This window comes from Aethalodelphis obliquidens, unplaced genomic scaffold (assembly GCF_003676395.1).
Source record: "Aethalodelphis obliquidens isolate GAN/ISIS:26980383/991018 unplaced genomic scaffold, ASM367639v1 scaffold36, whole genome shotgun sequence".
NCBI lineage: Eukaryota > Metazoa > Chordata > Mammalia > Artiodactyla > Delphinidae > Aethalodelphis > Aethalodelphis obliquidens.
The window spans coordinates 15,937,503-15,959,788 of record NW_020837980.1 but is presented as its reverse complement, the minus strand read 5'-3'; the positions used below and the strand labels follow the sequence as shown (position 1 = coordinate 15,959,788).

Sequence of the window (22,286 nt, the reverse complement as noted above, 5' to 3'; positions counted from 1 at the left end):
TAAATGTCAAGAAAACTAAATTTGAACCTGGAATCACACAATATCAGGGTAGGTCAAGAGATTTCTGATTATTTTATAGTTTCCATTAATAAGAACTTCTAACTGCACTAGAAGCCTAAATATCAATAACAGAAAGCATTACTTACTCCTTATTTTAAATATATATTATATACAAAAGTGTTTAATTCTGCTGTTTCCAAGTAATTTGTTAAGAAGAGGGGTAATATTTCAGTAGATAAAAGGAGTATGCTTTAAAATAAACAAGTAATTCAAAAGTATTGTTAATTTTTTCAAGCCATATCCCTTTCTGCCATCATCTTAATGCTAATTTATTAAATTTAGAAAGTTTCCTTGTTAAAATAGGAATGTGGTGAGGGTAATGGTATGGTCTTTAATTAAATGTTTATGACTATGAAATTGTTCTATGACAATTTCAAAGAACTGGAAAAAGAATAGATACGTGTATATGTATAACTGAATCACTTTGCTGTACACCTGAAACTAACACAACATTGTTAATCAACTGTACTCCAGTATAAAATAAAAAGTTAATAAAAATAAATAAATAAAAACAAAAATAATGAATTGTGACCAAGTTATCTAGGTTTGACCTAGAAATAAAAAGTGATTAAAAATTAGGAAATTTGTCTACATAATACAACATGTAAATAAAGTTAAAGAGAAAAATTCTTAGAAAAAGAAAAAGTTAAGAGGATCCTGGACTTTTCATTATGTGAAACTACCTAGTCTGTGCCTCCCTCTGGATTTTTTATTATGGGAATAAAGCAACCCCCTAATTACTTAAAAAATGTTTATGACTACACGTCAAAAGCATATTATTAGGAAAAAAGTCCACAGGGGGATTTGTATTAAAAAAAAGGTAGATGTGACAGAATATATAATAACTTTCAGTAATTTTTAAACCATGATTTAGGCTATTATAAAATATTAGTTGTGCATCTTCCCTATTAAACTACACACAATAGTTAAAACTTTAAACAAAATAATCTTAATAACTGAAATAAAATAAGTTCCAAATTCTCAAAAGGCAAATTTTTTGTATAGAATCAAAGATACAGAGCAGTGACTTATAATTTAGGTAAAGTTTAGATACTGCACTGGCACAACTTTAATTATTCTAAAATTCAGGATTAGTAGATGAAATACAAAAAGCAGGCCTTTTGGTAATCTGGTCCTTTGGCTAGAAGAGTATTTACATTTAATTTCTAAATTGGCCCAAATATAAGGTCATATTGATTGTAAAAGAGGCCTTCCCAATTTCCACAGAGATCAAAAACATCAAAATACACACCACACACACACATCACTTTGTAATTCTTGCTTAAAAAACAACACACCACCCTCAAAGGCACCTTCACAGCAAATGAGTAACACCTGTGGAAACCAGAGGGGGAGCAGCCCTGGTTCTCTACTGCCTCTTTAAAAGCCACCGCTCACCTGCCAGTGGGTGGGGAAGGTGGGAGGGTATGAAACAAGGATGGGAGAAGGACTGAAAGAAGAGTTTATGTGCTGCTATTTCTTGGAGGGGGATGGGAGGGAGAAGGAGAGAGGCAAAGAGGAAGGGAATGAGTAGGGGTCAAATTCACAGAGCAAGCCATGGAGTTTGATGGGAGAGAAACAGATATTGCTGACCCCTCTGCAATTCAAGGCCTGGAAACATTTCTAATATATTCAATAATCGAGTGTATTATATTATCATTATTATCGTCCACAAAACAATGTTCCTATATTTGGGCCAATAAAATAGTTTGAGCAATCAAAATACAGCAAACATCACCGAAATGTAATACTTAGCACACACCAAAGTCATCAATGTATATGCAATGTACCCTTAACAAGAATGTCCTCGGCACATAATTTCATGAAGAGTTAGTGAATTCTCACATTAGGATTTCAAAAGTGTCAGAGTTTAAATTACTGCTTTTAAAGCTTAAACAAAACAAAAAATGCTTTCAGCTCCGCATTCCATGATGATTCACATTTTTTGCTTTCAGAAAAACAAGAACAGCTAGCGTTTGGCTAGCCATCAAATAATACTGTGAAAAACTGAAAACCTGTGTTATTGTCACAATCAGGCCTGCAGACAGGCTCACCAAATCTTCTGTGCCTTGTTTCACCCATCTGTCATTGCTACGTAATGCAACTTTATCAGTATAACCTATCAGAACTACAGACCTAAATATTCATATAATATACAGAGAAACCATAGGAAAATTTTTCATGAATTAGGTCATAATTTTATTTACTTGCATATTTTCCCCTTTTTCTTGGTCCTCCTTCCTGCCTCATCCTTCCAACCCCTGGAATGAAAAAGTGGGGGAAGGGCCTTCCTCAAATCATGATAACCTGCTCTGAAACAGAAACCAAGGTGGCTTTTCCATGGAAACTGATGTCATCCTCCACGAGGAGGAAAGGGAATCAGGAGTGACTCATGAAATCACTTGGCTCTGTCCCCTGCTACCTTCTCCCACTCCCTTCTACTTACCACCCAGTTACTGCTCTTCTCCCTTTGCTATTACTGTCTCTTGGTTATATGAGGCTGAAGGTAGAGAACTGATGGCCCCTCAACGGATGGCAAGTCTTGGAGAGCAGAAGTCCACCCCAAACTTTCTTCTGCTGAACGAAGGGTGCTGAATCTCCAAATCCAAAAAGAAATCTTGACCGACTGTTCCCAGTTTGCCTGGGACTCTCCAAGTGTCAGAACCAAGAGTCCCACATACATCCCTCCAAACCCCTCAGCTGTGAGCAAACTGGGATGATGGGTCACCTTGGTGTGGCTGTACTTTTGTACGATCACCGTCACTTCCTAACTCTTGCCTTTTATCTCTCGCAAATATAAAGTTCTGCTTAAAACAAAAATCTCTTTGTTTTTTTCTTTCTCTGAAAGAAGTCAGAATTACTAGACCCTGTGGAAAATGTACTTTTCTGTTGACAATTAAGTCCAAATGAGTCACTTTCCTTTAGCCACTAAAACTGAGTAGAAATTCTCAAGGATTAAAGAAAGACATGTGTAGATAAGCTCCTGATTCATGCAAGATACTGCTTCAGAAGGGAATTTATGCAAGCAAGCCCAACAAAGCCAGTAAAATTGAACTGTTCTTAAAAATGGAATCTATACATTTTTTCCTCTAAATTTAGTCTCTTTGGCACTCTGCAGTGAAAACTAGGCACAGCTGGAATGTTTGGAGGGTGTTAAGTCCAGAGATTGAATCCAAAAAAATTACATTAAAAAGAAGTAAGTGCCTTGAGGGAACAAATACGAGTTACCTCTGACAGCTCGCCAAGTAATTGCTATTAGGAAAATGGAGCAAATCACATCAAATGAGAAGATTTAACATAGGAGATGGAACTAGATAATATCAATTATACTTTACATCAAATATCAGAAACCGTGAGCAAATTAGTTTTTGACAGTAAGATTACCTCCCAACAAATCAACCAGGGAAGGAGCCTGTAAATATATAATTAATTTCCACCACTATCTAGCCATGGAAAACTAATTATATAGGCTCACACTACAGCATAAACCATGTACCGTATTTCAGTAGATATTTGTGTATGAGTATTGTGTTTTAAAAATATTAAGATAAAGGTTCGTCTTATTCTTATAGCTTATAAAGGATTCAATTAGAGTACATTTAATGTAAGACTAACTCTTAAGCTGATTTACAAAAGGAAATATATATCATGGTGTGTTTTAGTGAACTTTAGTTGAACTTGTAAGCAGTTAAACAAACAGAAAATTTTATGATTCTGTAATATGCCTTTTGGGCAGTAATTTATATATATATGGAAAGAGAGAGATAGTAGGTATTATTCAAATTATTGTAAGAAGTATTTGGAAAAATGTCAACACGTGAAGCAGAATAAAAAGTAACCATCCCTGTCTAAAGACCATGCCTCTAACTGACAGATGAATAGAGCGTTCTAAGATTAACTTAAAATTTTTTAAGAACGGAATATTATCAGGAAGTTGGTCTGCTGGAATGAAAATAAAGACATCTTTAGTAAAACTGTCCTCTCTGTCCAGCAGTGTCTGAATATCTGGATTGAGCTTGAAAAACAGAGCATTCATAACAGGAGCTAAAATTAGTAGTGCTAGTGGTCTACTATTCACCTGAAGAAAACATTTCCACTTTTAACTTAGGGCTACTTTAACATGTATATAGAAAAATAATAAAATTTTATATCTAGACTGGATTGTGGAGATCATGAAACTTGGCCCCTTCCATTTCACAGCTCAGCAAATTGGAGCAGAGAAAATGAAAACGCTTTCTTTAAGGTCATACAGCTAGTCAGTGGCAGAGCTAGGACTAGAATCCTCATGCCCCAGGACCTAGACTGGAGCTGTTTCCACAATATCATAATATCTCTTGCTCGGAAACAGAGCAGATGGGGAAACTTTGTGTTGAATTTACAGGACCATAATGACCAGATATCTAAAATTATTTGCATCTTGTAGAGTAAGCATATCTATAATAATAATAAGCACGTGGACTTCATAATTAATAATAAATAAAAGAGTTCTTTAGTCAAACCTCTGAAGATACTGAAAATAATATAAGGGCAGGGATTGGTTTCTGCTCTTGGTGTTCGACATGGGAATCTACGTTGGCAAAAGGGTGATTCTGGTAGATGAACAGTCAAAGTGCTAGAGGTCAGGGAATCAAGTCAAAAGACATATCAGGAAACTTGATGTGGCAGGTAGTTTCCAGGTGGGCAGGAAGTACCCTGGATGTCCATGTGTTGCCCAGCAAAAGTACTCTAAAGTCCTGGAATGTTCTATAACAGAATCTTCATCAAAAGATATGTCATTTATCTTCATTCCTCCGTAATCTCTCATAAACATTTGCTTCCTTGTCCCTGTGGTTTCAACCAATCTATTTTTTTTATGTTCCACATCTTTCGAAAATTCTTTATTACCTCCCACCCCTTCATTTTTAAAGCTTTGCTGAAACCCTGGTGAAAAACACTTTCAGTGGGAATGGTAGTCTTTACTGAGCTGTAAAAAATCACTCCAAATGTGAGGATATTAAATAGCCTGGACTCGCAGGGACAGCGGGTGGCAACTCAACACCTATCGACGACTGGTGCCAGGTATGATCATCCCTGCCAACAGAGAAAATCTCTAACCAACAGTGTGTGAACTGCAGGCAAGGGCTGCTCTTGTGCCCTTCCCCCAGCAACTGCCATTATTTCTACATATTTATTTACAGGAGATGTAAGTATGAATCTAACAGTCCTAAGTCTGTGGCTTTTTAAAATTTGGTGACTTGTAGATGCTACGTGGAAATCGTTCACATCTAATTCCCTTATGCCCACCATTCCAAAAAAGCCTACTTTCTAAGTGAATTACATAGTTTGGATTATTTTCTTAAATGATTAAAAAATGAAAGAATTAATGAAACCCAAGTGATGGAGGCATAAAGCAAAAACCCAATTCCAAGGGTGATGACTGATCAGATCAACTTTGATCACAGTACAGTGCAAGGTAAACCTATTCTGAGAAAGTCACTTTAAGCATTCATACAGTGAAAAACTATATGTCTGTACAAAATGGGATATCAGTCTTTTTTTCTTTTTGAGAGTTATGTTTTATTCAGCAGGAATTTTTAGGACTTCAAGCCTGGGAGGCAGCATCTCAAGTAACCCTAAGAGAACTGCTCGTAGGAGGCAAGTGGGGAAGCCAGGTTATATAGAAGTTTTGTAACAAAGGGCAGGCAGTTGGGAACATCAAAAGATTATTGTAAATTAAAGAAAACCAGATATTCCAAGTTAAGGAATTTAGCCTCTTTTCTAAGCATTATTCTTCATGACAGTCGAGCATATCAGAGCATAGGTTCTGATTCCAGAGTCCTGGGACCCCACTCTGGCTTCATGCGGCCATGTGACTGTGGGCAAGGTACTTCTCCGTACCTAATTTTCGTCATATATAAAACGTGCCTACTTCACAAGGTTGTTGTAGGAATTAAAATATACTGGTATTTGTGAAGTCCTTAAAGGACGTGGCACAGAGTCTGAGCATCTTTCTGTAGTACAGTACAGGGATCCAAAATGTTTTTGTGAGAAGTTTCTTTAAACTTCTGTAAAATTTTGATGTCATTGGATGGACGAGACAGGGCAAAAAGTGTCAGCCACTTCTGAGCAGACAGAGGGTCACTGCTCCTGATACACAAACACAAAGGGAGGGGCAAAGCCAGGGCAGATGGCCTGGATATTTGATTCTGGGAGGCAGGCTATAATGGAGGAACTGCTCAGTCCTAGGATTTCTGTCTTTCTTTTCATCAAGTGCGAGATGCTGGCACTCAATAAATATTTGTGGGGTGAATGAATGAAAAGGTAAATAAGACATAGAATCGCTTTTGATATGTTTGTAATCCAGTGGAGTTCTATGAGATTAGGATGTTAGGATTACCTGAATCTATAGAAATATGGTGGTACCCTTACTGTCATTCTGAAATAAGCTGCAGGATTTTTCTTTAGATATTTTAGATAAAAGTGTCTGGTAACGCTGTTGTAGAGATACAAAATAATTGGCATATATTTCTGAGAGTGATTTTTTTTTCGTCTTATTCTATCCAGTCATTTTTTTCTGGGTGTGTTATAAATGCTTTGAGAATAGGAATCCTTTTAGAGTCATATTTATGCCAGATAACAGATAGCAGATTCTCAACCTTGCTTATTAAAATTTTACAAGATTTCGGTGGTTTTGTTGGGCTGAGACCAAATATTTCAGGAGATGTTAAAAAGTAGATTGTTTTTAATACCTTTTAAAAGTAGAGCTTTCAACCTAAACACACACACACACACACACACACACACACACACACACACACACACACACAGCTTCTATACACATTTCTACGTACATCACTGCATTTAGAGCTGTATCCAGAAAATTTCAGTGGACAGTCAGATAGTGTTGAAACGTTTAAAAGGAAACAGCCCGAACAAGCAATCCCTACAAGCTTCTATTTACATAAAGTAGCCAAACAAACTCCTGAAACTTGTGAGCACTTAAAAAATTTCTTGGTTTTGCCAAAGTTGACAAAAATATAAGCTGAGGCTCTGTTCAAGAAAGGAGAAATAATTTTATGTTCTCAAAAAGTACTCTACCTATGATATGTATTAATAGTTTGGGTTCAGCTTTACACAGAAGCAACCTTTAAATAGAGTAGTCAACTTATGGCCCAAGCCGGGAATCTAAATTGAAGAAAAAAACAAGACTGAACAGTAAACAGGAAAGGTAAGAGAGGTTAAATTCCCTAGGAAACCTCAGGTGGGGAGAATACTTAGAATTCACGTTAGTATTTGCAAGTTTTAGGGTATCTTATTTTACGGGAGTTTGCCATCCCTAGCAACCATGCACACAGATAAAAACAAATTTGGCTAAGTGTTTCTAACATTTTATATATAAAATCTGGGCTTCTGCTCACATACAACAACTAGGGATATCCTTTGTAAATAGTGCTTCTTACTGTTTATCATGAGTTAAATATTAAAAACAGTTCAGGGGCTTCCCTGGTGGCGCAGTGGTTAAGAATCTGCCTGCCGATGCAGGGGACGCGGGTTCGTGCCCCGGTCCGGGAAGATCCCACATGCCGTGGAGCGGCTGGGCCCGTGAGCCATGGCCGCGGGCCCGCGCGTCCAGAGCCTGTGCTCTGCAACGGGAGAGGCCACAACAGTGAGAGGCCTGCGACCACAAAAAAAAAAAAAAAAACAGTTCATATAGCTGAAAGGGTATGCACTCCATCACTGGTTTAGGAATACACTCTTTAACACTGCTTAAGGCATTCAGTGAAAACCTCTATAGGAAAGAACACAAAGAATTGGTATTTACAAACCAGACAGAAGCCTATATTATGTCAGGTAACCACATCACAAAAATCAGAAAAGATAGAACTTAGGAAAGAAACAGGTATTAAGTCTAAGTTAGAAAATTCACTTCAAAAATCCATGGGAAATGGAGTAGACCATACCTTGAATAACTCAAACTCCTTCTTTGGCATCAATAGCTAATGACAAATGATGAACATAACATAAGTACATAATATATATGCACATCAGGCCAGCCCAAACATAAGCACAGCAAACAGAATTCCCACTGCCACCGCTTTAAGTTATCAAGATCTATAAATTGTACATCAATCCTTTATTTTAAATGTTTCCTTGATTCTCGAATTCTGATAAGGCCAGAAGTCTCTCTGGATACGTGCAGGGCCTGCGCTGGGCTTGAATGCCATGAGGAGGCAGAAATCCTTACAGAATGGTCATAGCAGCATGTGACCACAGTTCTAGGTTTGGACAGTCTGCATTTTACTTAGCCTAGGCATGAAATTTCGCTATTTCACTGCATATTCTATGCAGTTTCAGCTTCTGCGCAAATTTATGACATCATTATGGGGTCAGATGTGATCTTTTGCTCAAGATTCTGAAAATGAAAAGAATTTTCCTGGGGGCATGAGAAAGTAGCTACCACAGGTTCAGAGGCTAAGCATGGGACAGTCCATCCATTCCGTCTCTGCCGGCAGGTGTGATTCTAGAGATCCTGTCACAGATTCAGAAGCACATGGCGGCGGCCCTGGTCTCTTGTGATTACCACATCTGAAGAAAGATAATGGCGCTGAAACTTGGGTGGAGGGTCTACCATGTGAAGGCAGTTTTTAAAAAAGGATTAGGATTCGGTAGTTGGAAAGTTGAAAGCAAACAGGCTATAATCAAAGTCTATATAGAGGATGAGAGCAAAGGCTGGTGAAGATGAACTGGTACACACTCCAGCCACTGTCTCAGGGCCATCCTCTATCAGGCCCCTTGGGTAGGAGGGCTCTGGGTAAGAGTAAAGAGGCAGAAATACTATTTCTCCAAATGTCAAAAATATTATAGGGTAGAAAAAAATAGCATTCAGAGGAACAGTCACTGAGATAAACATTTTGACCAATTTCCTGAAGAAGTGAATCAGAAAAACATATGTATAATTCTTCCTTATGTCCCTAGCCACTGTCCCCCTGTTGCCTTAGGAAAAAGGTATAAATTATACAGTCAATTAAATCTCAGAATGACTAATACATAAAAAGTGTTTAAGTCCTGTTTAGGAAAGATGAACTTGAAAATTCGAAAAACTTAAATTTTGCTCAAAAATTGTAATTACCTGTATGGTATGCGTGTAAGGTGGATCTGCACGCCCCAGTCCAGACTCTGGAGGTCTCACGATATCCAAAATGTTGTTTGGCACAAATCCAGAATCTCCACTTGCATTTAGAACTTTCCACCATTGCTTCCTATCATCAAGGATCTGTCATCATGCAAGAAAATAAAGGCGGCATTTGTGTACCAAAACCGAACTACAAGGGAAGTTCGATTTTTATTCTTAGACCAAGAAAATGTTTTCACTTTTAATACGCTGACTCAGCATCAACATACTGTGGGTTAAATGATTGTCAGGAATTACACTAAGAATTACAATTACTAGTATAGAACAGCTTTGGTACCACTCTACCCAAGGTCCATATTACCTCCCAAGAATGCTTAGCCATTTGCGGTATTTGAAGTACTTAAGATGAGTTACTTGGAAAAGGTCTATTGTCTCCATCCTTAGAATAGAGAGGAAAGGTATAAAAACATTTTTTTTTACTATTGTAACTATGCCATATTATGTATTAAAGAAGATGAAGTCTCAGTTAGAACTGAAGAAAGAAATTTGAGAGTCATGGGAGATTATTCCCAAAACCATTAGCACACTCACTGCTGGTTACATTTGTGCAAGGGTCATAAATTGGAAGGAGGAAATGTTTTCTCTTATTAAAATATTATGGTGCATCTACATCTGAAGTGATGACCAGCCTTGATTCCAGAATGAATAAAGGCCAGAAGAAGGAAGAGAGCAAAGTAAGCCAAGAAATCCAACCCCCCCCCCCCGCAAAGAAACAAAAAACAGATAAAGGAGCTACCCCGCCTAAACAGGTATAGGTATCTATAATATGCTGTGTATCCTTGGTAAAACAAAATAACACTGAAGAATAATTTCTTGACCTCAGCATTTCTTTGAGGAAGGTTTAGATATATACCAGAAAAGGAATACAATAAATCCACTTTATTAAGAGTATAAAAAAGGTAAAATTCTATTACCTCTAAGATATCATCCTTCTGAACTGAGAGCTCACTGTTGTTCCTTGCCACAAAGTCATACCTGGATTTGGCATATTTCTTGGGTTGTGGATCATAATTTCTACAAAAAGAAAGAAAAAAGATAATCACTCTGCTAGCTTTTCCTAAAGGCTGAAAGCAGAAGTGAAACACTAAGGCAAGCCAGTGCCTACCAGAAACCATTTGGACAAGTTATTTAGATAGTGGTTAATTTTATTATATTTTATAGAGTATGAGAATATGAGTACTTGATTTGATTATATTTTGGAGATTTTTACCATTAAAATGAACAAACTATGGCTAGGGTAAAAATAAATAATGCAAAATTACAAAGCTAGTTAGTGCCAAGCCACATCTAGAATGCAAATCTATGAATTCTTTGTCTGTTAAATCTAATATCCAAATACTGGATACTGCTTTGTTAGCCAGCATTTCTACCATGAAAGAACCAGGATAATGGTCGATGTTACCATTTTTCATAAAATTAAAGGAGACTAAACATAATGTCCAAAGTGGTCATTTAAATTATATGTTGATTTCACTAATTCAAGCAATGTCTTCAATTCATTAACCAAATATATATGAAAAAATTATGACTAAGTGTCAATATTCAGGAAAGCTCTGTCCAGTTATCCAAATTGCAAAGGAAGGTATGGGTTAAGTACAAGAGCAATAACACTTCTTAGTTAATTTGTTAATTAATTAATTCACTATCAACTTATTTTAAGAGTAAGAACAGGTGTATTTTTTTAAAAAAGAAAACTTTAAAAATAAACTACTATTTTTTTTTTTTTTTTGCGGCACGCGGGCCTCTCACTGCTGTGGCCTCTCCCATTGCAGAGCACAGGCTCCGGACGCGCAGGCTCAGTGGCCATGGCTCACGGGCCCAGCTGCTCCGCGGCATGTGGGATCTTCCCGAACCGGGGCACGAACCCGTGTCCCCTGTATCAGCAGGTGGACTCTCAACCACCGCGCCACCAGGGAAGCCCCAAAATACTTCTTTTAATCATTAAATGGCCATTAATAGATTTAACAACATAATTTTAAAATACTTTTATATAATATAATAAAACCTGGTATATCAACAACGTAATAATATTCTCTTCGTTTCAATAATGAAATAATAACTTTAATTATTTTTTAACTAATTTTACTCCCTAATCTTCTCCTCCATTTACATCCCCACATTTCCTTTGTAAGAGAAAAAGCAGGAAGGCACTAATGATGTTTGGTCATCCTTCCTCTGTCAAGTGGCCATTCTGCTTGCTGCCCACCAAGATTGTCTGGAATACTGAGTCACAGCGGGGCCTGCAGGACAGCTGTGGGCACAGTATATCTTGTCATCATAGGTAATCTGCTACCTCTTGGATAGTAACTCCAGGAGAAGAGAAACAGGAACAAAGGAAAATCATAGCCTGTAAACCATACTGGCAATTTTTGGTATATTAAAAAACTAAGAAAATGTGGAAAAAGTGAAATTATGGCCAAATAATTATTATATATTATTAATAATAATAAATTTTAAACTGTGTTCCATGGACTTCCTACCCCTATCTCTAGTTTTATATGATCACGTTCCATTAAAATTTCATTTGAGGGGGAAACGTGTTTCAATCACTCCAAAGGTTAGCAAAACAGCAGTAACTTCAGTTTTCTATCTTTCTCTCCTCCCTCATGTTCTTCTCTCCAAATCACTGCTGATAACAGAGAGTTGAATGTACTGTTTAGCAAAGGGAAGAATAACTCTCTGCCACTGTGTATATGAATCAGTGGGTTGGTTAAAAGAAAAGTTGACTGTAGTTCTCGTTGAAGTCTTTGCTATCTTGCATGTCTCAGAAGTGACTGCCCAGCATGCACTTGCAAAGTGCTTTAGAATTTACAAATATTTATGGTTTATAGTTTCTTGCCCTCTATAGATTAAATGTGGGTGACACCGACCATAGTTACCAATCTGAAAATCACACTCTGTAATTTTTCAGATGTACCAAGGTTTCTTAAGAGATCTAGAATATATCAAAATGCATGGTCTCCGTTTCTGATTTGGAGTTACAGATACCCAGCTGATACAGAGTCGACACAGAGATGGCAATAATCTGAGACTTCTCTAAAGCATGAATTGCTTTTGAATAGCAGCAAACTATAATCCATCAAAGGTGAGGGTGCTAAATTCAATAGGTGGTTTCCCTAAATGACACTGTAATTTCACTGAAGAGTGAATATACTTCATATGGTATTTAATGCATTCCTGGCATGTAACAGAGTTTAAGATGAATAATAAATACTGTAAAAACAAATTCCAAACCTCTGTATTACGTATCAGACCAGAACTTTCAGACAGTTTTTTCAATAATTATGACAAATTTTCTTAGCAACATCAACGATCCAGCTGTCTATTAAACTATCCAGCTCCTATTAGAATAGCCTAGGGGAGAAATTGGACCCATAAAGGCAACTGAGATATACAATTTACTCCTTTTAAAAAAATTATTTCTCTGGCTAAATATTGACAGTCTTAAGATCTATATACTTGAATAGCCCTTCATGGAATTTCCTTCACTAATCTGAAATGATTTCTAGAATACTGACAGCTAAGACAGAAAAAAAAGGAAAAAGAAAGTACTAGGATGAAGAACAAGTTTCTCAAGAAGAATTGCCATGAAATAATTTTTAAACTTCAAAACTGATTTTCACCTGTATCTCCTAAAAATTGAATCTACAATTCAAACTTCTTTGATATGTTGGCATTTTCAAAATGTATTATTCATTGACGACTTTTCTTTGTACTGAATTTAATACGTTACTGGTGCCCTTAGAATAATAACTGTATCATTTCCACATCATTTTACTTAAGTATTACCTCTGTTATCATCCCTGACAAAAAACCAAAATTTTAAATCCCACCTTCTTTAGATTCTATTAAGAAAAGAATATACTGAAGAGAAATTAAGGGCATGTAACACTCACAGTAAGACAGGCTTTGAGGTAGGAAAGTACCTCAAAGTGGGGTAGGACAAGCTCTCTACCCCACTTCATTTTTAATGATCATTCTCCCATATCCTTGTTATCAATATTTCACCTTTTTTCTTTCTCTTATGTGTATGGCTTGGCCTCTATGTAAACCTCACATACAGTTTACACTGCAAACAAGATTGAAAAAGTGACCCTATTTCAATTCAATTTATTTCTTCCCCATCTCAATTCTCCATTTTTGCCTATATTGAATTTTTGGAGAGAGAAAAATATGGGAAAATAAATGAAATGTAAAACTGGAAAGTGAATATAAAAAATGAAATGGTAAAAATGGCAAATAAGGCATTGATTCTGTTTAAATATTCAGTTTATACTTAGTTTAAATACTTCTATCTAAAGGAAGGTTTGTTTGTTTTTATTGGGGGAGATAAAGATGGAAATTATTTCCTTTAAAAGTTACAGAGCTGGAAAGATCCTTAGAGACCATCTGGTACAAACTAGAGAGTTTCAAAACAATTCTTCTTAATTCACAGATTCTGTCAGAGGCATCTTTTAAAAAATGGAAAGTTATCCAATGGCATTTGCACTAAGTTAGAATTATAGACTGGAGACTTTGCTCATCAAAGCCAGCTCTATAAAGGAACAACTGAAATTTTAACAAACAATTAATAGATGGAAAGCTCAAAGAAGTAGTGAACAGTGCAGACACTAGTACCTCTATTTGCACTAAACCAGAGATAATCGTCCACAGCTCTCCAAATGATGCCCATGAAATGTTACCTATCTACATGGCGTTGAGGAGTTGGCTTAAAAGCAACAGCAGCTTCCCCTTGGTCCAGATGGGGCCCTCTTCCATAAATGTTATTGAATACTGTGTACCCATCAGCTGGAGGATACTCTGATACACTGGAGTGCTGAAAGACAGAGGAGGAAAGATTAAAGAATCACCAATACTATCTGAATGAGCACTGACGTCAGTTAACAAGAACCCTCCACTACATTGTGGTCAGTTTCATTTTCAAGTGATTGACTATTATATGTTAATAAATTATGAAATGAGGGTTTTTGTCCAAGACCTAATTATAATAAGAAAAGTGATTAGTGCAAAGACTAAATCTTAATTCAGGAAATATCCAATGCTTTTATTGTATAAAAGCAATAAATTCTTTCCTCTGGAATTTCAGTAATAGGTGATTTTGGTATTAGGCAGACTTTAACAGCTTGTATAAAATAAAACTGGTTTAAAAACAGCAACAATGAAACCCTTAACTTTTGCTTTCTATGTTTAAGAAACAGACCTTTACCACCCTAGCAAAGTAAATACTATCACATGAAAATCATCTGAATTCTATGTGTTAAAATTATACCACCCTCTCTCATTATTCTCATTTTTTTAAATGTACATGGACACTATTTTTTATTTTTTTTAAATGGCAGCACTATTATCGGATTTACTGTTAAGGAAAACACAGAAACGCAAAAACACATTGATCCTGAGAGTCAACAGTCCAGGATAAGACAAAGCTGGAGCCACTTCTTTTTGCAGTTAACACAACGCAGACATGAGCCTAACGGGCTACCGGGAGGGAGAACCGAAATCTACGGGTCCCATTAAGCAGCATGGCTTTAAAGCTATGGGGCAAAAACAAAGAAACAAACCAAAAAAGTTCATCTATGAATTTTGTATTGTTTCCTTATGTAAAATGAAGTATGGTGGATGCACAACAGACCCTAAAGCGTTGGAATTTCAATTGTTTATGGATTCACTGGGACAGAATATTTGAAATTGGGAATGATTTAGAAAAGTTCTGAATGCACATTTACTGTAGTTAATTCAAATGACAAAGTTGGCAGGAGTAGGGCTGAGTTCATCCACAGACAGTGTAGGTGAGGTGTCTCCAATGGACTGCTATTGATGTCAAAGTACCCGCATTATATTACTCCTGTGGAATATATATCAGGATACTGCACTTAACGTACAAATACAGATAAACAACTTTTACCATTTCAATACCTTAGCTTAAACCAGCAACAAAGTGAAAAGGCAATCTATAGCATGGAAGAAATCATATACCTGATCATATATCTGATAAGAGGTTAATATGCAAAATAGATAAAGAACACATACAACTCAATAGCAAAAAGCAAATAATCCAGTTAAGAAATGGGCAGAGGAACTAAAAAGACATTTTTCCAAAGACATACAAATGGTCAACAGGTATATGTAAGGGTGCTTAGCATGACTAATCATCAGGGAAATGCAAATCAAAACCACACTGAGATATCACCTCATACCTGATAATAGCTATTGTCAAAAAGACAAGAGAGAACAAACATTGACAAGGATATGGAGAAAAGGGAACCCCTGTGCCCTGTTGGTGGGAATGTAAATTGGTGAAGCCATATGAAAACAGTATGGAAGTTTCTCAAAAAATTAAAAATAGAACTACCATATGATTCAGCAGTCCCACTACTGGGTATAATACTGAAGAAAATGAAACTAGGATCTCAAAGAGAATTCTGAACCCCCAGGTTCACTACAGCATTATTCACAATAGCCAAGATCTGGAAACAACTTAAGTGTCCATCACAGATGAGTGGATAAGTAAGATGTGGTATGTATGTATATACAATGGAATATTATTCAGCCATGAGAAGGAAGAAAATCCTGCAATTTATGACAATATGGATAAACCTTGAGGACATTATACTAAGTGAAATAAGAAAGACAAACACCACATGATATCACTTATATGTGGAATGGAAAAAAAAGAGTCAAGCTCATAGAAACAGAGAGTAGAAAAGTGGTTGCCAGAGCTGGGCGTGGGGGACAGAGGGAGAGGTTGGTAAAAGGGTACAAACTTTCAGCTATAAATGAATAAGGTCTAAGGATCTAATAAAAATGTGGTGACTATAGTTGATGACACTGTATTATATAATTAAAATTTCGAAGAGAGTGGAACTTAAATGTTCTCAACAACAACAGATAAATATGTGAGGAGATGGATGTGTTATTTAGCTAGATGGGGGGGAGTCCTCTCACAGTGTACACATATATCAAATCATTACGATGCACACTTTAAATATCTTATATTTTTATTTGTCAATTACACCTCCATAAAGCTGGAATTAAAAAATAAAATAAAGAACAAATGGCTTAATTAATTCAGTTTAGCCCTTCCCTACATGATCAGGCCATTTTTTTTGTTGTTGTTAAATGCTGTTATAAAAGGGAGGAGTTGAGGAAACAGAATCACCCACACCTTCTGCCTGGCTCTGAACATAACAGTGAGGTTGGACAGTATAAAGTCACTGGGTCCTGAGAGTGACTGGGAATATGAGAAGGGAGGAGAGAAATGATGGCAAGTGACTAACTGTGATGACTACACAACACTGCTCAGGGCGGCTGCTGCTTCAGAGAAAGGAAAGAAGCTGAGTACTGCCACCCATATTTGTCATGCCTTGTCACCTATGCCACCAGATCCTGAATCACCCAAGTCTTGTTCTGAATGCATTTATTATAGGTGCAATAAAGTATAATAAAATCTCTCTTCTGGGGACGATTGCATGTTACACATGTTTAAGTCACCATTACTTTGGTCTCTTTTCCAACAAAATCTTAAGATATAAAATCCCATAGAACTGCTAGCAGGTGCTTTTCAATTCATTTTTTTCAAACCTCTGAATAAGTGCTTAAGCCATAAAATGGACAATAGTTTACAACAGGAAAATGATAACTCATTACGAGGAAGAATTCTCAATAATTCTTCTTTGAAAGTTACTTATTCTCTGAGAGTAGACAAACTTTTATACTGGAAGCCAGAACACATTACTCTCTCTTTAAATAAACAAATTGAAAAAGAACTCACAAAAGTGAATTTCTGAGGCATGCATTATAAAGTGGATATATTTTCTTATTTAAGATATGAGGACTGTAAACTAGAAATTTCTATGATTTGAAAATACTCAGCTGTAACTATGGCAACAGCAAGTGTATCATAATTTCATGTTTGACTACATTTTTTTACTCTAGAAAAGTTTCCCTTTATGAGGAAGGAAAATTCATTGTGATGAGGTCTGAACTATAAAATACAGCTAGGGACATATGTCTGCTAACCTGCACCCAGAACTGTGAGGTCACCTTCTTAATCACTCAGTTAGAGGGAAGGGCAGTTACAGAATCCACCGGTACCATTATATGCAGCCAGAGGAAAAAATAATTACAGTAGAAAAATATTACTTTCAGAGAAGTATATTTGCTTTATTTTTAAAGTTTCAGAATTTAAGCAATCTTCTATAATACTATGGCTACTGTCGAAAGAAACGATTTTAAGAAGTTTAATTTATATAAATGTTTCTCCCTAAAAGTCAGGATATACTCTAGTTTCCTAATTCATTCCTTGATATCATATTTGCCACATTGTAAATACCCACAGGGATCGGAGAAGATTAATCTAAGGAATTAAATAAAGGAAATGAACAGGACTTCAAGGAGGACCTAGTCATTAATTTTCTGTTGCTTCTTCAAACTAGACCTCATTCGTCTAACTCCTTGGGTTGTGATCGTCCGCTCAGTTTGGTTCAGCTTTAGGTAGTGTTTAATTTTCTTTTCTGTCAGAACAAGAATTGTCATAGAAAAATCATTTTTAAGGAATGTGAAGAGATAATCATACCCAATTTCAATCCCTCAATTTGCTCCCCCAATAAATCATCATCTAAAGCTTACTAAAGATCGTAAAAGATACACTATATTTTATGATCTCCTCAGGATGTAATAGTGTTATAAGTCATCATTTGGACCTGGGACTGGAGTCCAGGAGGAGCTTTGGCCTTCTAGCCAGGTTGATAGGACTTTGGGAGGTTTAGAATGAGGCCAAAAAATAAAAGAAAGAAAGAAAGAAATGGGACATTCAGGAAAGAGCTGCTTGGGAGGGGCTTAAAGGTCCTGGGTCAAGGAACTGTCTTGAGGGTCTGATGACAGGAGAGGAAAATAGAAAGAACAGACCAAGCAGCAGTGGGGCAATTCCCTGATAAGCAGGGAAAGTACACAGTCCAAAGGACGGGATCACCAGGGCTCAAGGAGGAGAGCTGGCAGGCTGTGAGGTGTGATACAGGCTGGGTTTGGGCTTCACAGGGAAACAGAGCAACTGTCACCATGACAAAGAGGTGAGAGGTACCTAAGAGCAGCAGGACATCTAGTCATTGATTTGAGAACAATCTTCAGATCAGTAAAGGGAGAACTCACAATCAGAATTACAAGAGAACACACAGATTACTGCACTTCCCACAAAAGATGATATTGAAAGACTACCTCCGTGGATAATCTTTTTGTTTCTTGCTTGCGATGCTGTTCTGCTGCGTTTGCCACGGACTCAGTCAGTTGATAGAGATCCGGCTCCACCGATGTTCCCATGAAGTTCAGCATCGGGGGCTCCCAACCACTGCGGAACCGTGGGACATAGGGTGGGATAAACTGTTCTTTTGGCCACTCTGCTCTGCAGAAGGACATTAAGACATACGAACAGCAAAATTAAGAAACACCTCCATGCTCAAAATGATCTTCAGTAAGGCTAGCCACAAAAAAAACAAAAACAAATAACAACAAAAACAATTCACACGTAGTCTGCCCTCTTTCTATCCAAACAGAGAAGGTAAACATGTTTATGCTAGTATTTGATGCTGATACAATGAAAGGAAGTCTGAATTCTACTTTATGATCTGCTTTCGCTACATTGCCTCAATTCTCCATTAATTCAACCTTTTAACATAAATATACATCTTTGACAATTTGAGAAAGGAATGTGAAGCTAGAAGTCTGGTGAGAACTTAGGACATAAGCTTCTCTAAGCATCAAATCGTTTCTGATCCTCGTCTTTCCCTTCACTCCCCTCCCATCATCATGAAGCCTCCTGATACGAGATGTATTTTTCAAAAGACAAACAGCAGACAATATCCTTAAGGCTCATGATCTTTTAAGTTATGAAGTCCCCTAAAATGAAGCACATTACTGATTTTATAAATTGAATGGATCAGCTAGGTTTTCATCAGTAAAATCAAGTTAGTACTAATCTGTAATATAATCATGACCCATTCATTACTTAGTAACTCTGAGACTTATTCCTATAAGCTCCTAATCACTCATGAACCACAAAAATAACTGGGAGAGACATTATTAAATTCTGCTAAAATATGTTGTTTTATTTTTCACACATGATTTAATTCTTCAGGTTATACTTCTACTGTGATGAAATGATTCTGGTTATTATGTTCCTTTAGGATTCTTTTTTATCTTTATGAGTTTTTAAGTTGGTATATTCACTTCCTAATACTCTAAATAATTAGGATCTGAAATGACCATTTTCTCATGTCAAGGGCTAACAATATGAGTTCCTTTTGATGTAGGTTTCCTAATAGTCATTAATTTTCTCATTTTGAGGTAGGACCCAAGACAAAGAAGTTAAAAACCCTGAACTATTTTAGTACTATGAGATCTGATAAATTTAATAGGGTTTATGGGAAAAAAATGAAAAGATCCCTACCTAGGCTTACCATAAAATCATAACCTACATAAATCTAATAGATTTAAGAAATCTATTTAACCAGTTTTTACATAGTATGATATATAAATGATACAATATGCTACATTAATATATAAATAATATGCAGAAATAAATTTAGATAACATTTTCAATCAAAAAGCAACAACTGCAGTGCCCTTAAAGAATCTTCTGTTTGGTAAACCACTCCATGTGTAAACCATATTCCCACACAAGCAGGTGCCAAAGTCCAAAATCTGAGTGGGAATGGTTTATATATATTTCAATAGAAGAACAGCAGGAAAAAAATATGAATTGGTCCATTACTTTCAGGCTAGCCTAAAAGCATTACGAAGACAAACTTTCAAGTGACCATACTGAATGATTTCCTCTAAGTAGTGAGAGAAATAAAAAGATTCAAATAAATGAGGAAAGCAGAAATTATTTAATCACATACAATGAAATGAGAAATATTTTTATAACTTGCTTGGCTCAGCAAACTTGAATCCTGCAGTTGTTAGTGACTTCTTTTCCACAGTCACCTTACTGATGAGATACAATTCTTAAACGTATCCCCTCCTCTTTTCCATTCCCACCACCATGGTTCTAGTCCCAGGGAATGCTGATTAATAAGGAACCTCTACTATTGCATTATCGTCCCAAGGGGCCTCACGCCTCTAGTAACTTTTGTCCGTGTCCTTATTAGACTCAATGACCAGACTGATCTTTCGAAGGTCTGGTTGTGTCGCGCTCCTATTCACAAAGCTATTGGTTCTCCGCAGCCTACAGAACCGTACTCAAGCTCCTTAGCGTGGCACTGGGAGGCTGAACCCAGCCCTGCTCATTTCTGTACACCTCATTCATCACTATTCCTCTGTTCCCCATCCTCCGCAATCCCCCACTACCCAAAGTCTATACTCCGGCTAAACCCACATTCACGCTCCATTCTCTTGACTTTTTGCTTCATGGCTTCAGTCATGCTGCTCTCTCTACTGAGCAGGCCCTTTGCCTGCTACGTATTTGTGGAAATCCTACTCATCCTGCTGAAAGGCAGCTGAGCAAAATAATTACAAACATCTATTTCAGGGCCAGGTTGCCTGGATTCAAATCCCAGGTCTGTCGCTTACGAGTTGTGTGGCCTTGGGCAAATTACTTAACCTGTCTTTGCCTCAGTTGCCTCACCCGTAAAATAGCACAAAAATGGAACCTATGTAAAGTGTATGGAAGAGTGCCTAGCAAACACTGTATGTACACCCTTGTTTATACACATATACCTCCTACTGTTATTATCTGTTGATTTTAAATGCCAGCTCTTCTTTGAAAGCTAAGCACCCTCCTCTCTAAACCCTCTTCCTGACGGCTCCATCTTGCCAAGTGACAGCAGTTTATTTATGAGTCACCCCTGGTACTCATCGTATCTTACACTGCACACTTCTATGTTCTCCACTAGACCTCCAGCTTTTTAAGGGTTTAGCCTTTTTCATCTACAACACCTACGCCTTCATACATAGAAGGTTAAATAAATCTCTCACTAGATTCATGTACTAGACAAAGAACAATACTTAAAGTATTATATGTATTCGATGCTAGACTCATATATATGTTTACCTGGATTTCATCCACGAGTCTCCCAATGACACCCACAGCTGCCGCTCATCGACATTGACAGTGTAACTCAAGAAATCGATTGTGTCCTTAGTCAGTAGGGGGCTGAGTACTGAACTGGCTAGTTCAGGACCTCCTGTGGCCTGCACAACCTAAAATGGCAACAAATCACTTTTTAGCAAGAAGATGATGATTATTTGTACATTTTCAAAATGTGTAGATTAAAAAAAACCTATGATAAAAACAAGCAGCTTTTATATACTCAAATTAAATCTTCATCCAGAGCAGTCTTTCCAGCCCAATGGTGCCTAATCATCTAAAATGAAAAGTTAATAGTTTAACAACTTTCACAGGATCTATCTATTGGCTTCATAGGACTGTACTTTGCCTGGAAAGTACTAATGGCTATCCAGAGAATTCTAAGTCAGCTGGTTTAATGATCGCTGCCTTAAAAAAAAATATATATGTATTTCTACTGGAAAATCTATTATGTCAAACTTGAACAATATGGTTCTAGAAATGAGTACTTTAGGGAGAAACAAGGCTCGAGTTAAGTCTATGGCTGTGCCTATAAAGACAAAAAATAAAGGATCCAGAGAGAAAGGTGAGAGAAAAGATGAGAAGTGGTCCTCCAAATCTATGGTATTTCTTCCCAGAATTTAGTTCTAGGAAGTTGCCCTGATTTAAAAGAGATAACTTAATGATTAGCAAAAACAAATAAACAGGTGCTACTCTCTGATAAGCAAAATGATGATAAGTAGGTGTCTGAACGCTGCTCCAATATTATTACTTAGGGGCTATTTCCTGGTTAAGGAGCGGTAATCTCCTAGAGCAGGAACCAGAGCCTTTTATAAAAATCTCACCTTCCCAGAGATACGGCACAAGAATAAAGGGATTTTTTTTTGAATGGCTCCTGACCAAGAGTCAATTTCTCTCCAGTCATCCAGGGGTGCTGAGCCTGCTATGCTGTTTTATTCCTCTGTGTCTTCGCACATGCTGTGTCCCAGCCCC

At 36.9% G+C, this 22,286-nt stretch overlaps 1 protein-coding gene across 2 annotated transcripts in view; it reads right to left on the bottom strand.

Annotated features, from left to right (window-relative positions):
- EPS8 (EGFR pathway substrate 8, signaling adaptor) overlaps positions 1 to 22,286 on the bottom strand; it is a 189,703-nt gene that overhangs the window by 17,149 nt on the left and 150,268 nt on the right. For both annotated transcript variants that reach the window (XM_027129513.1, XM_027129512.1), the window contains 5 exons: positions 21,279 to 21,427; positions 18,446 to 18,629; positions 13,915 to 14,048; positions 10,147 to 10,246; positions 9,170 to 9,313 (listed from right to left, as the gene is read on the bottom strand). In XM_027129513.1, coding sequence (XP_026985314.1) covers positions 9,170 to 9,313; positions 10,147 to 10,246; positions 13,915 to 14,048; positions 18,446 to 18,629; positions 21,279 to 21,427 — 711 coding nt within the window. The remainder of the gene's footprint in view (positions 1 to 9,169; positions 9,314 to 10,146; positions 10,247 to 13,914; positions 14,049 to 18,445; positions 18,630 to 21,278; positions 21,428 to 22,286) is intronic.